A 16,371-nucleotide genomic window follows, 5' to 3' on the forward strand; every position below is an offset into this window, starting at 1 on the left:
CTCCTGTTTTTGCAGATTTAAAGGCCAAGACAGAAAATGCAATCTATGATAAAGGTGCCTCCCTTGGGCAAAATGGGGGGGTTTGTTGATAATGTTCAGGCCAGAGTGGACAGATGTAGCACAGAGAGAAGTGAAGAAAATGTATGCCCTATTGGAAAATGCAGAAGGAATTTTAAATTTTTCAAAAATCCTCATTGCACATGTAAAAGCCCATGGGGACAACGAGGAAGCAAGACTTTCCTTGAATTGCAAAGGAAAAAGGTTATTTGCCAGTACTGCCGCCGCCACTTTGTTATGTCACACATCTTAACGATCATTTACAGGTCCACTGTGGGTGTGAAGCCTTATATCTGTATACAGTTGAACTGCAAGGCAAGTTTCTTGTCTAACACTGAGCTCCTTATCCACAGGAAAACACATTCTGTTTTCAAGGCTAGATGCATGTTTCCCAATTGTGGAAAGATTTTCAATGAGGCCTTCAGACTGTATGACCATGAGGCACAGCATTATAATACTTTCACTTGTAAAGTTGTGGACTGTGCGATGGTATTCCATTCACAAAAGCAGCTGGATTTGCACCAAGATGAGCATGACACTGAAGAGGACAATACAGCTTCTGAACAGACTTCACAAAATATGCAGACTGGCCCTTCACCTCATTGAACAAATGCTTTCAAATCACAACTGCACAATTACAAGATAATTCCCAAGAGAACTGGAACACTGAAAATGCAGTTAATCCAGATCATGGAAACGCTGCCAGTGTCAATTGAAAGTTTGCCTGAAATCTTCACAAAGCACCTGTGGAAACCCTAGAAGAGCACAGAGTGGTTTCCCAAAGACAGAGGGGGTTTTTCAAGCTGTCAGACACAGAGTCTACACCATACTGTGATTGAGCCTTTGATTCCCACATTTTGGATCCTATGGACACAGAGAAGGTTCAGGTGGTCATTATTTTGGATTATATTACACCACCTCAGCAGAATCAACCCATACATGTATTTGAACATAATTTGGGTAATGTGCCACTTAGCTGTAATACACATGATTTACAGGACCACCACAAATGTTCCCTGTAATGTCAATAATGAATTGGTAAGGTTGCAACTCTGACTGCAGCTTACCATTGCCAGGACAGCAACATCAAATGTGCAGCAGCAGCCTGTTATCAGTATCACTGCCCCAACCACTTGATTGAGAAAAGACCAGTGAACTCTGTGTCATCTTCACTACCACAGGTCCTGCTCCAGGAGAGAGGGAACGATTTCAATGTGCATTTGAAATGTGTACAAGGCACTACAGCTCATACAGAAGTGTTACCAAGCACATGAAAACGGTTCACCCTGATTTCTATGAGCAATGGAAAGTCGCTCGAACTAAAATCAAGTTAACCCACCCTTCAGCACCAAACACATCATCTGTTAGACATCTGAGTTCTGTCACCTCACTTCCCAGTCAGGACAGCAACCAAGCACTAGTTCATGGAGTTCAGAGGCAGAATGTTATCCAATCACCTCCATATACTGACCTGGGCACAAAGTATACTACTCCGCATTCCCGTTCTTCATCTGCCCCCAGCCAGAATGCTTCACTCCTGATGGAAAATGTGTTAAATCCTATTGTTCTATCTCAATTAGAAAGTGATACAAGTCCAATAACAATGCAGTCCAAAGTTTTAGGTAGTCAAAACTGGCACTCAGTCCTTGGAAGTGAACAAATTCAAAGTAGTGGCTCTTCCCAGGTTTATCTATCTAATTTGCAGGTAAATTCTAGCAGTGTGGCTCTGCCAACTTCCTCAATGATGGGATCAACCATTAACAGACCAGTTGAGTTCCTGCAGTCACCACTTATGAAAAATGGGTCCCAGTCTGTTTTCCCCTCGTGCTTAGATGCTGCAAATGAAGTGTCACTGAAAGTGGAAGACAGTCTTCCAGCATATACATCAAAGGTGCAAAGCAGTTTATTCTCAGGTTCCAAGGCAGCAAATAAATCGATGCAAAATAATGCACAGTCCAATTTTCTCTCTCCACACTCTGCAAGCCAGAAAAGCATTAGCAACCAACCTCAAAATGGTATGGTCATCACTGAAAGTCAAAAACGAGCCAGAAGAAACAAAAGAACCAAATGGCCTGCCATTATGAAGGATGGAAAATTTGTTTGTTGCAGGTGTTTTAGACAATTTAATAGTCCCAAATCCCTTGGAGGCCACTTGTCAAAGCGTACAATCTGCAAACCGTACGAAGAGGGGCAGCTGAACACAGATATGCCCACATCATTTCTTGACCTCCTTAATTCAGAGCAAACAGTTAGCACCGCTCAGCCACAGTTTTCTTATAATCAGGCTGCTCTGTATCAAGAAAAGCCTCATCAGTCAGTTACAATTGCCACAAAAGATTACCCTACTACCAGTTATCGACAAGATAATTTGACAGCATGTGGGAATGGTAAGTCAAATGATGACATTCTCAAACAAATCATGACTGAATCAAAAATGGCTGATCTTTTTGTTCACACACCTACTCCTCAGCCATTGTTTCAAAACCCTTGTGTTAGCTTTGGAGCCAATGAGCAATTGCCAGAAAACTCAGTCATACTGCATACAGAAAATGTCCAGCTAAAGAGAGAGGAGAGGCAGGAGGTCAACTCGTATAGTACAGCTCATTATCCTCAGCCAACCATTGATACATTTGGTGGAAGTGAATTCCCTGACCCACTTCTTTCTCCAATCCTCACAGAAAACCGTGCTGATTCTGGCAGTGTTCCCACAAACTACGTAACTGCTGGGCCAACCCACAGTGAAGTCTATTACTCTGGGACAACCATTCAGTCACTAGATACAGATTCAAACCCAATAATGCAAACAGAGTTACCTAATAGTCAGCTTAGTGGCAAGCAGTGTGAGACACAAAGGAAGACAACAGAGAAAAATATTAAAAAGAGACTACGGGAGCAGATTCTGGCCGGTGACTTTCAACGTAGAAACAGCTCATGTCTTTCAGACAATACTGATCCCAATGCCGATACAAAGAATCTCATGTCTTTTGGTCAAATGTGTAGCCCTTTCAATGACTCTGTACTTGATCAGATTCCTTCTAATGCAAAGAGTGACACAGGACATGTAATTCAAGAAAAGTCTGTAATCATCCCAGAACCCTCTGGCAAAATACGACTAAACATGCACAGCTTTACTTATTTCAGAGAGACCTCCACGCTGCCACAGGAGGTTTTGAGCCCCACGGGAATTGCTGAAAATGATACAGATCAGGAACCCAAGAAGTTATCTGCCAGCCAGCAACTATGGATGACAGAAATTCAAAGTGCATTTGAAAGGCTGAATTTGGTCAAAGAAATATCTGATCAGATGTCATCTTCCATGAAGCAAAATACCAATACTGTCAACAGCCAGACAGAACTTGCAATGGTCCCATGGTCCGATAGCTTGACATCGTCCCCCTATGTTAAACCGTTTACGTGTGAGAATGAAACCTGCGCATTTACTTCAATGTCAAGTGAATCGCTATGGAAACACCTTTCCAAAATTCACAACTACACACTTGAGATGGTGAATTTGGTGAAAAAAAGATATGGCCTATATGCTCCCTTCAAATGCCAAAGGTGCAGTAAAACATTCACTCGTAACTCAAACCTTCGCTCTCACTATCATTCAGCTCACAACCTATCAGCTAAAGAAATTGCAGATCTAGATATGAAGCGCAGGCAGGACAAAGCATGTGCATCTGCTGCTATTCAAAAGTGTCCTGTTAATACCAACCAGGCCCCTTTGGCTCAAACCAAAGTGGTTACTGATCCAGCATTGGTGAACAGGGCCCAACTGTGCTCGCCCCAAGATGTAGCAAAATGTTATTCTTCATCACATGCATGTTTGCCACATATTAACATGGACATAACTAAACAGAAATTTCAAAATGACAACCGTTCCACAGTCATTCATCCCTTACAAACCGCCCCTATGCACAACCAATATCCAAATCCACAAGTACTGGCCCAGACCTTCACAGGACCTCAGCCTTTAAACAAACTATCTATCAACAGGCAGCCAATAGTGAAGCCAAGCATAGATATTACCAAGAAGTCAAAAGAGAACAAGTCAAACTCAAATGATGCCATGAGTTCATACAGACCATATCGCTGCGTTCATCAACACTGTTTGGCAGCCTTCACTATCCAGCATAATCTCATCCTCCACTACAGAGCTGTTCATCAGTCTGCTTTGTCAGCATTGGAGGTGAACAAGGAGCAGGACCCAGGAGAGGGACTTCATGAAATAATGGAACATGATGAGGAGGATCTAGAGGCAGAGATCGTCCAAATTTGTGAATTCAGATGCCAAGTCAAAGACTGCTCTAGAGTTTTCCAAGAGGTTCCCAACCTTTTGCAGCACTACCTTCAGCTGCATGAATTCAGTCTTGATAAGGTTGGTAATCTATTTTCTAGCATCAAGCTTGGCAAGTTTACTTGTGGCCATCAAGGATGCACAGCATCCTTCACTGCTTTCTGGAAGTATGTTGGGCATGTCAAAGAAAAGCACAAAGATATAAAGTTAGCCAAACCTGAACAATTAAATGGCTCGTTCAAGTGTGAAATTGAAGGCTGCGACCGTTCATATGCAACGAAGTCAAACCTTCTCAGACATGTCATGAAAAAGCACCAGGACTTGTACCAGCCTAAACTAAAAAATCAACTGATTAAGAGGATGGAATGAAACAGAACTCAAAAACATTGCATCACCAAATTACAAAGACAAGTAATGGAAAGGAAAATATTGAGAGCAATAAAAAGATCCTACAGAAGGGAAGTGACATAAGGAGAGTTGGCAAGTCAAAAGCCAATCACTGGACAAAGTATGGAAAACCCTCCTTGAAATCTAAATTGGAGGCATCTGCAATATGCACTAAGAAATTCCCTCTACAATATCCTTGTATGATCAAAGGTTGTGAGTCAGTCATGAAATCAGAGCGGGGTATATTGAAACATTACATGGGGCATGGGCTCTCAGAGAAGTACCTGGAACAACAAAGGAGTCACTTTATATTCTGCAAAAAGTTTCCCCGGCAGAAATACCGGTCCATCAGGAGTGACGACTCAAAATCTGACAACACCTCTGATATGTCAGACAATGAGCTGACAGCAGATGCTGGACTAAAGGGAGGAGAATATGGATATTCAAAGCCTGTCCTACGCAAAAGGACCACTGCAGAAATCCCTACTGAATTGTTAGAGAGCAAATTATCTAATGAGGAAAGTTCTGATGGTTCTGTGGTGATCAAACGCAAACGAGGGCGTCCACGAAAACTAATCGAAAAAATAGTGAAGCGCAAGAAAATACCACGTACGACAAAGATCAACATAGTTTACAGCGAGGGCGATGAATCAGACTCATCTTGCCCTGCAGTACTGCAAGAGGAAATGGCTGAACAGAGCGCTCCACTGGCCTCCTTTAAACCTATGGGATTTGAAATGTCGTTCTTAAAATTTCTGGAAACAGTCAAATAATCTCAACATGGCCTCAAGAGGAAGGCTGATGTGCTACAAGCATGGAGAAAAACAGCTGGTATTAACACCAGTGACATCTGTGTCAGGTTCAGTAACCATCAGAATTTGAAATCACTTAGTAAGGTTAAAATTATTATAGATGCTGCATTTTCAAGTGTTTCAGACCTTCTGTTGAAACAGCTACAGACCATGCAGACCACAGTGGTATTAAAAAAAATAGTCTAACTTTTGTTCTTAAAAGCAGAATCTCAGGAATTGATTGAGTACAATCTGCTGCAACTGGAGCCCTACACATGAAACGTTATTTACATGTCCAGATAAAAAGCAGTTGTTTAACATGACACAGTTATATCTGTACAATTAGTCTTTTTTTTATAAAATGTGTATAGCATGTTTTATTTATAGATTGTTAAAAAATGTTTTGCTGATAATGAAAAGCCGATATCAGCTTTAGGTCTCCTAATTATCCCTGTGGGACTTCCAGACTTGATTGTGTTGTTGTGCATACTTTGTGATTTCAAAGATGTTATGTGTATGTGTATATATCTTGAAACCACCCACTGCCACAAACAGTCTTATTATTAAACTGGACTTTTTTTAACCATTTGACTTGTTTTCCATCATTTACCATTTAGTTCAGTTAACACTTTTGCATGCAAACTGAATGGATAAGTTGTTTTAAACAAATGAGCTGAACCAGTAACCTTTTTATCTTTGCATTTTGTTGGTAATTTTGCAGGTTTACCAATTCATTGAGCCCAGCATTTATTCATGTACAGACTTGTATACCTCACCAGTTAAAATACCACATACACTACTGCTAATAAATGTTGAATCTTTCTCAAAGGAATACTGCAAACATTTAGGAAAATACTTATCTCGTTAGTGGGTAGGTCATCTTAGCATATAGACTTGGGGTGCATTTGGAGTTATGTAATCTACTTTCCTAACCACCACTACATCTTTCCTTGTGAAGGAGGAGCAGTAAGGTTTTAGGAAAGGAGAACCATGTGGCAAGAAAGTCTGACTCCACTTACACTCATCTTTTAAATAAAGAAAAGAAAACTTTTTGCACAGACTGTACCATACTATGTGCTGTAGCCTGTGCACTGACAGTTAAAATTGTTTCCTGTCCAAAACAGAATGACACGTCCTGAGATAAGATGTCAGTTTATATAGAGAAGATATTTAATCATTACCTACTCACAGGAAATCTAACAGATTTAATTGAAAATGAAAAAACAAAAAGGACTGGTGATGTTGTGAACTATAAGTTCAATCGTTTTTTTTTCACTGGACAGATGAGATAGAAGAAATCAGGTGCTCAGACAATCGTGAGGATTCACATCAGCTCTGGATCATGTCATGTTAATAAAACAGCCGCTACGTTTTTTATATTAAGTGGGTGTGACCAGATGACGCAACAAGGTTGCGTTGCTTTAAATGTTGCTGCCAAAACGAATTGTGGATAGGCATTTTCTGATGTTTCCTATGTTAAAGGAGATATGTTGGGAAGCATTGAAGCTCCTTTCCCTGCAACAGCAAAAGAGACAATTAGGAAGAAATAGGCTTTTTCAAGAAAAGTTGTCTCGGACCACCAACAAGGTCAGACGAAACAAGTTATGGCAAGGTTAGTGTATGAATGGTACTAACACAAATTTATAATGTCATAAAATTATCAATCAACAAAGGGGATACATTACCTCATTGCTTAACACCCACCGAACAGCCCTGTGTACCATGTGCACATGCTTGTCAGACCCAGACAGAAGATTAGAACATACCGCTTTTTTCCCACAGAGGCACCAAAACAAACACGTGACCCTAACGATATTGACTTCACAGGCAGCCAAATAGAATCTGGAGGTAATGGAACCATCTCTGAACCATGAAGAAAATACAGCCCAACCGTTTCCACAAACGATCCTCATTGATGGTTGAACAAACTGAGGGCTCACAGCTTATCCCTCTCAATAGCCATGCCCAGAGCTGAAGGCAAGTAGACAGTACAGAGTTCTATGACATTGGTGTGCTGCCCTCTCCACTAAGGGCTCCAAACTCCTTGGAATGACCCCTTCTGCCATACTGCCCCCCAGCCATAAGGTGAGGCATTCGTAGTTACCACCTCTCACCTCACCCAGCAGAAGAAATGTACTGTCTCCAAGGCACTTGGGAGTAACTCTGACCTTGACCCCTTCCTGTGTAGATGAGGATTGTTGGGACCTGGTATTTGTGAACTACAGTTCGGCCTACATGTATAGTCAAAGCCTTGACCACATGCTTTTCTTTGTTCTGGAGACCAACCTTTTTTTCCCTTTCCATGGACAGGTAACACAACTGGGCTTAATAATTATACTAGGCTAAGCAAAGACTGTTTATTCGATTCCGTGTGATGTTTATAAGTTTGATTTGTGTTGCTGTGATATTTTGGTTACAAGTTATTTGAAAGTTAATGATAGTTATGTTATGCTCTTCACAGTCTTTCTTTGCATGCAAGCTACTTTCTCTAACCTGGCACCTACACACACACACACACGCTCCCCCATGATGACCAGCCATGTGGATACAGCGAGTATGTCTAGACTCTACATGACTGTCTGTCACAGGCTTATGCCCAAGCTGTGGGACATATTTAAAGCAAAAATGCACTCACCTACATAACAGCTAAACGCATACATTTTTCTATACCACGTGGTCCTTCTTTCATCTCACGTTTCTTTGTCACTGGTCTTAGTTTTATCTTGTCTGTTATGATGGCTGGGATGCCATCAATTAAAGATAGGGTGGATGTAAGGTAGTAGCCTTTATGCACCACTGGGTAGCACTGTTGCTTTTACGCTCCCGTCTAGGGTAGGAGTGCAGCATAAAAGTATACAAAAACTGGTTCTCTTCCCTGTCCCTAAAACCAGAATGAACACACAAATAATCCAATAACAAGATAATTTATTACTCACACAAAAGTGAAAAGTGTAGGTAAACTGAAACAAGTATTACTCAGGGTGAACCCAGGCCCAAAACAACGAACAAAGGAATCTCTCCCTTCAAAGTAAACTGCTGGATAACCCTATTGAAATAAACACATAAACCAAAAGACGAGGACAGAACCAAGGCCACTGCTGTCAAGTCGCTGTCCTCCTGATGACTGGGAAACCTGGATGCTTTAACCTGCAGCCTGTTGCGGAGGGGCCAATCAGCAGAGCACAGCTCCCAGCAAGAATCAGCCCATCCAGCCAATCAGGAGGGGACCTGCCGGTGGCACTACAAAGGTCTTCTCCTGAAAGGAACACAGACTCACCCCAAAATACAGACACACAAAAACATAGAAATAAAACACAATACGGCCAGGGCCATAAACAGTTGAGCTGTTTACCCTCTAGAGAATCAATCAATCAATCAATCAAATTTTATTTGTATAGCCCATATTCACAAATCACAATTTGTCTCATCGGGCTTTAACATGGTGTGACATCCTCTGCCCTTAACCCTCAACAAGAGTAAGGAAAAACTACTAAAAACCCTTTTAACAGGGTAAAAAGAACGTAGAAACCTCAGAGAGAGCCACATGTGAGGGATCCCTCTCCCAGGACGGACAGAAGTGCAATAGATGTCAAGTGTAAAGGAGAACATCAAGATAAAGGTTTTAGCAGCATTGATAATGGTTAAACATTTTGAAGCATAACTGAAGGTCAGTGAATTGGTGGATTAATGTCATTAATGGTCAAGTGTCTGAGGAGAAATACTATGTATCGAGCAGTCCTGCAGCAATCATAGTCTATGGTCAGCAGCCAGCAAGATCATGATCCACCATCAAGATCGGATGCCACTATAGTCCACAGTCATTGTCCACTGCCGCCATTAGGATCCATCATCAGCTGCCACCTCGGTCGTGGTCCACCACCATTATCTGATGCCAACACGATAAAGGATCTGCCTTTATTATCACGATCAGCCAGCACGATGCAGAATCCGCCATACTGGATCCACCATTACGATCTCTGATACGTGATCCATAGATCCTAATCCATGATGTGGCCACAGCCGCGGCCCTGGATCTGCGAACGATAAGGCAAAGGGACTCTGGGGAAGAAGTCAAGTCAGTAACATGTAGTGATGGGATATGAATTACTTTGATGTGATAACGATTGAGAAGAGGAAGGAGAAGCTGGAAAGAGAAGCTCCGTGTGTCATGTATCCCCCGACCTTCTAAACCTATAGCAGCCTAACTAAGAGCAGGTCTAAGACAAGCCTGGACCAGCTCTAACTATAAGCTTTATCAAAAAGGAAGGTTTTAAGCCTACTCTTAAACGTACAGATGGTGTCTGCCTCCCGAACTGAAAGTGGGAGATGATTCCACAGGAGAGGAGCTTGATAGCTGAAAGCTCTGGCTCCTACTCTACTTTTAGAGACTTTAGGGACGACAAGTAAGCCTGAATTCTGGGAGCGCAGTGCTCTAGTGGGTTGATAAGGTACTAACAGCTCTTTAAGATATAATGGTGCCATATTATTAAGGGCCTTGAAGGTGAGGAGGAGAATTTTAAATTCTATTCTAGATTTAACTGGAAGCCAGTGTAGCGAAGCTAATACTGGAGAAATGTGCTCTCTTTTCTTGGTTCTTGTCAGGACACGTGATGCGGCATTTTGGACAAGCTGCAGAGTCTTTAACGACTTACTGCTGGAGTCTGATAATAAGGAATTACAATAATCCAGTCTGGATGTAACAAAGGCATGGACTAGTTTTTCTGCATCCTTTTGAGAAAGGACATGTCTGATTTTGGAGATATTACGCAAGTGGAAAAAGGCGGTCCTAGAAATTTGTTTTAAGTGAGAATTAAAGGATAAATCAGGATCGAAGATCACTCCCAAGTTCCTGACTGTTTCATTGGAAGCAAGGGCCATTTCGTCTAGCGCAGCTATATCATTAGATAATGTATCTTTAAGGTGTTTAGGGCCAAGTATTAGAACCTCTGTCTTATCTGAGTTTAATAAGAGAAAATTGCGGGTCATCCAGGTTTTTATGTCCTTGAGACATGCTTGGAGTTTAGTTATTTGATTACTTTGTTCAGGTTTTATTGACAAGTATAACTGGGTGTCATCCGCATAGCAGTGGAAATTTACAGAGTGTGTCCTGATAATGTTTCCGAGTGGAAGCATATATAATGAGAATAAAATTGGGCCGAGCACAGAGCCCTGTGGAACACCATGGTTAACTTTGGTGCGCACAGATGACTCATCATTAATTTGCACGAATTGGGAGCGATCAGAAACATAGGATTTAAACCAGTTTAGGGCGGTTCCTTTAATGCTAATTAACTGTTCTAGTCTCTGTAATAAAATGTTATGGTCAATTGTGTCAAATGCTGCACTAAGATCTAACAGAACGAGGACAGACACAAACCCCTGATCTGAAGCTATTAGAAGGTCATTAGTGACTTTTGCCAAGGCTGTCTCTGTGCTGTGATTCGCTCTAAACCCCGACTGAAAGTCTTCATATATATTATTTTCCTGGAGAAACTCACACAGCTGATTGGCTACAACTTTTTCTAGGATTTTAGACAGGAAGGGGAGGTTAGATATTGGTCTGTAATTGGCTAAAACCTCTGGGTCTAGGGTGGTTTTTTTGAGAAGGAGTTTGATTACAGCTATTTTAAAAGACTGTGGTACATATCCTGATGATAATGACAGATGTATTGTGTTCAGTAACGAACTATCAATTAGGGGCAGAATTTCTTTAAGTAATTTTGTAGGAATGGGGTCTAAGATACAAGTTGTTGGTTTAGAACATTATGGTCTAGCTGAATATTTTGGTCAGCTGATCAAGGGTGATCAGAGAGAAGCTGTCTAAATAATCGGTAGGATTCTCAGCCGTTTCTGAGATTTCTGTGCTTGATGGGGTATTAGTGCCAATTGAGGGCAGGAGATGTTTGATTTGATTTCTAATAGTTAGAATTTTATCATTAAAGAAATTCATAAAGATATTGCTATTTAGGGATCGAGGAATACTGGGTTCGGTGGAGGTGTGACTCTCAGTCAGCCTGGCTACAGTGCTGAAGAGAAACCTGGGGTTGTTTTTATTCTCTTCTATTAGTTTCGAATAGTAGGCAGCTCTTGCTTTGTGGAGGGCCTCCTTATATGCTTTAACACTATTCTTCCAGTCTAGGAGATATTCAACACGGTTGCTGGAGCGCCACTTCCTTTCTAGTTTTCTTGATACTTGTTTTAACTCATGTGTCTTGGAATTATACCACGGAGCTAATTTACTATGTTTTATATGTTTCTTTTTTAGAGGCGCTATTGAGTCTAATGTTAATCGTAATGAGTCTACAGAGCTATCGACGAGATGGTCAATCTCAGTGGAGCTAGGGTTTTTAATGAATTTGTTGTTTATATCGACGGATAGTACGGGTTTAAATGTAATCGGAATTATTTCCGATTACATCTAGAAAATTAGTTTATTATTAGTGGCATATATTCTGATAGTGAAAAATTGAAGGTTATTAAATTATGGTCTGATAGAATTGGATTGCGCGGAAGTACCGTTAGATGTTCAATTTTGACACCGTATGATAATATAAGGTCAAGTGTGTGGTTACAACAATGAGTAGGTTGGTGTACACACTGACTGAAACCAATTGAGTCTAATATCGAAATAAATGCTACGCTAAGGCTATCTTTATTATTGTCAACATGAATATTAAAGTCACCAACAATAATAATTTTATCGGTCTTTAGGACTAGGTTTGATAAGAACTCAGGGAATTCTGTTAAAAATTCAGAATAAGCCCCAGGGGCACGGTAAACTACAGCAAATATGATTGGCTGTTGGTGTTTCTTGGATTGGCGTGGAAGACTAAGAACAAGACATTCAAATGAGTTGTAGCTTAGTTTAGGTTTAGGATTAATTGATAGACTGGAGTTAAAAATAGCAGCACCTCCTCGACCAAATTCTCTGGGAACGTGTGTATTTACATGACTGGGGGGGGGTAGATTCATTTAGACTGACATTCATCAGGATGCAGCCACGTCTCAGTGAGGGACAATAAATCTATTTTATGAGCTGAGACTATTTCATTAACTAAAATACCCTTTGATGATAATGATCTTATGTTTAAAAGACCACATTTAAAAGTCTTTGTTTCCTGAGTTGTTGCAGCGGTTGTGTTCATTTGTATTAGATTTTTGTGTGGAATTCTACCTCTGTTATTGTTTGAATTAAATAATGTAATGGGACGGTGGACAGACACAATCTCTATGGGGTTGTGGTTGTGTGACTGATCCAGATGGAGCGCAGAGAAGTGTGTAGCACTGCAGCTCTGCGTCCTGGTCCCAACCCTGGGTTGTCATTTAATAGACTGGGTAATATTCCTAGATAAGAGAGCTGCTCCATCCCAAGTGGGATGAACGCCGTCTCTCCTAACAAGACCAGGTTTCCTCCAAAAAGTTTGCCAATTATTTACAAAGCCCACACCGTTTACAGGACACCACCTCGACAGCCAGCGGTTAAAAGAGAACATGCGGCTAAACATGTCATCACCTGTTGTTTTAGGAAGAGGTCCAGAGAAAACTACAGTGTCCGACATCGTTTTTGCAAAAGCACACACCGACTCCACATTAACTTTAGTGACCTCCGACATGCGAAGCCGGGAGTCGTTGCTGCCGACGTGAATTACGATCTTGCTGTATTTACGTTTAGTTTTAGCCAGCAGCTTCAGTTTGGATTCGGTGTCGCCGGCTCAGGCCCCTGGAATGCAATTGACTATGGTCGCTGGTGTCGCTAACCTCACGTTTCTCAGAACCGAGTCACCAATGATCAGAGTTTGCTTCTCAACGGGTGCATCGTTGAGTGGAGAGAATCTGTTTGAAACGTGAGCTGGTGGGTCTTTAATCGTGGGTTTTTTTTAAAAAATGTATGCCCTTTCATCCTCATCATTTATTGTCATAATCCAATTCTGGTCATGGTGTCATTTTCAGTGAAAAAGAAGCTAGATAAAGAGATTGACAGAGTAGAAAAATCAATCAGTTGTCTCAGAGAAATTCATAAACAAACCAATGCCGAGAATGACCTAGAAAAATTGCATGAATTAGAAATTGTAATATGACAATCTCTTCCTAAAAAAGTTCAAGACTTTAAGCACAATACAAATAAAATATCCTATATTTCGGCAAATACAACTGATAAACAATTGAATACCTCAGTCAAAAGTTGTAAAAAAGACAGTTACATTGAAGGAAACAGACAATGAAAAAAAATTATCAGAAACTTGCAGCATATTATGAAAATGTATATAAATCTGGCATAACAATGACCTTTAACCCAATGCCCTTTCTAAATTAAAATTTTTAATTAGTTATTTTTTAAATGTAATCAACAATGCATGTAGACATCATGCTCTCCCTCAAACAATGTACCAAGCAACTATTAATGTGATGCCAAGACCAGGACGAGAGGGTCACACCCTATCAGATTATAGACCATAAAGTTAATCAATCAAATTTTATTTGTGTAGCCCATATTGCTCCACAATCCATCATTTAATCTTTTTATAAAAACTCAACTTAAATGTTTAATTTAGCTTGACTCATGATGCCATGGTACTATCATATCATTTTGTTGGTTAAAGATTGTAAGCAAACCCCATGGTGGAAAGCATGAAATCAAAGAAATTATATTTAAAAAAATATATATATATATTTTTAATGGAAATGTCAAACAGAAAAAATAATCTCAAAAGTCAAACTGAAAAAACAAAAGCACACGGGAGAAAACACAGGAGGCTTACACAGGAGAAGACGGGAGCTCGGGAGACAAACACAGGAGATCAGGACAGGACATAATGACGATCCGACTGGTGCAGACAATCACAGACAGGAAGTAAAACTAGACACTAGACACAAGAACCCAGACTACAAAATAAAACAGGAAACAGAACACAGGGACACAGAAACAACTCAGACAAACAAACACAAGGAAGTCAAGAAACACAAGGTAATGACAAAACAGAAAACACTCTTAAAGAATACAAAACCCTTACAGAACCCCCACCCCCCCTCAAGAGCCGGATTCTAGACGGCCAAAAAGCGAAAACAGAGACGGGAGGGAGGAGGGGGGATCCGGAGGAGGGAATCCTGGACAGAGCACAGGGGCGCGGGCGGGCGGGCGGCGCGGAGGCCGGTCAGGGACAGAGAACAGAGGCTCGGGAGGACGGCACCGTGGCCGATCAGGGACAGAGTACAGAGTCTCGGGCGGGCGGCGCGGAGGCCGGTCAGGGGCAGAGAACAAAGGCTCGGGCGGACGGCACCGTGGCCGATCAGGGACAGAGTACAGAGGCTTGGGGGGACGGCACTGTGGCCGATCAGGGACGAGGCACTGGGACTCAGGCGGACGGCCCGGAGGCCAGTCAGGGACGCAGCACGGGGACTCAGGAGATAGCCGCTTCTGCAGCTGTCCAGAAACATCAAGGGGCGTAGACCTCAGCCCCGGACGTGGGGCAGGAACCGGAGTAGCCGCTGACGGGACCCCCAATGCCGGAACAGGTGACTTCTACCGAGACCCCCGACGCCGAAACTGGAGTGGCGTCTGCCGGGACCCCCGATGCCGGAACTGGAGTGGCGTCTGCCGGGACCCCCGACGCCGGAACTGGAGTGGCGCCTGCCGAGACCCCCGACGCCGGAACTGGATTGGCGTCTGCCGAGACCCCCGACGCCGGAACAGGAGTGGCGTCTGCCGGGACCCTCCGGCGCGGAACAGGGACTGGAGTAGACGCTGCGAGGACCCCCGACGCCGGAACTGGAGTGACGTCAGCCGGGACCCTCCGGCGCGGCACAGGAATGGGAGTGATGAGAGCCGGGACCCCCGACGCCGGAATTGGAGCGGACAGGAGGAGACTGGGACCCAGCCAGGACTGGGGGCTGGTGCCTGTGAGCCTGCTTCAGAGGAGAGAGGCTCCCGCTGTGGACGCCCCCTCTCCAACGTCTGCACCACCAGAAGGTGCGGGACAAAATGGCTCACCCAAGGTCGGTCCTCCAGCCATGCCTGAAGAACTGAGATTTATTTCAGGGTCTCAGCTTGGTGCTGGTTGCCCGGTGAACAAAGCTTGTAAACCAGGGCATCCAAAGAAAAAACTTGTTTGCAAAAAAAACGAATCTCTGCTGGGTCTATATTCTTGGTCGGATCGTTCTGTCAGGGTAGGTGAGGCAGATGGACCCAGGATGCAGAGTTTAAACAAAAGAGTATTTTTAATGGAAATGTCCAACAGAAAAAATAAGAATAAACGCAGGAATCTCAAAAGTCAAACTGAAAAAAACAAAAGCACACGGGAGAAAACACAGGAGGCTTACACAGGAGAAGAGGACGGGAGCTCAGGAGACACAGGATACAGAAACACAGGAGATCAGGACAGGACATAATGACGACGATCCGACAAGGACAAAGGGGAGCACAGAGACTTATATCCACACACAGGGAAGGCAGGGGCAATTGGACACAGGTGAAACACATGAGGACTGGTGCAGACAATCACAGACAGGAAGTAAAACTAGACACTAGACACAAGAACCCAGACAACAAAATAAAACAAGAAGTGACGAGAGAAAACACACTATGAACAGAGACTACAAAATAAAACAGGAAACCGAACACAGGGACACCGAAACAACTCAGACAAACATAAACACAAGGAAATCAAGAAACACGAGGTAATGACAAAACAGAAAACACTCTTAATAAAGAATACAGAATACAAAACCCTTACAGTACTCTACAGGTCCATGATGGCAGAACAACTGACAGATATTGTCAATTTCTTGTGAGGTTGTGGTGTCTCGGAAGAAATAATCAATTTGTTTGAAGATCAAAAGGTA

At 42.4% G+C, this 16,371-nt stretch overlaps 1 protein-coding gene across 1 annotated transcript; it reads left to right on the plus strand.

The window, feature by feature from the left end:
* Positions 1 to 121: 121 nt before the first annotated feature.
* LOC117758231 (zinc finger protein 292-like) lies at positions 122 to 6,121 on the plus strand. Its single transcript, XM_034579742.1, has 2 exons — positions 122 to 3,826; positions 3,878 to 6,121. The coding sequence occupies exons 1-2, from the start codon at positions 1,283 to 1,285 to the stop codon at positions 4,721 to 4,723; spliced, it is 3,390 nt and encodes a 1,129-aa protein (XP_034435633.1). The 5' UTR covers positions 122 to 1,282; the 3' UTR covers positions 4,724 to 6,121.
* Positions 6,122 to 16,371: the final 10,250 nt, after the last annotated feature.

This window comes from Hippoglossus hippoglossus, chromosome 24 (assembly GCF_009819705.1).
Source record: "Hippoglossus hippoglossus isolate fHipHip1 chromosome 24, fHipHip1.pri, whole genome shotgun sequence".
Classification (NCBI taxonomy): domain Eukaryota; kingdom Metazoa; phylum Chordata; class Actinopteri; order Pleuronectiformes; family Pleuronectidae; genus Hippoglossus; species Hippoglossus hippoglossus.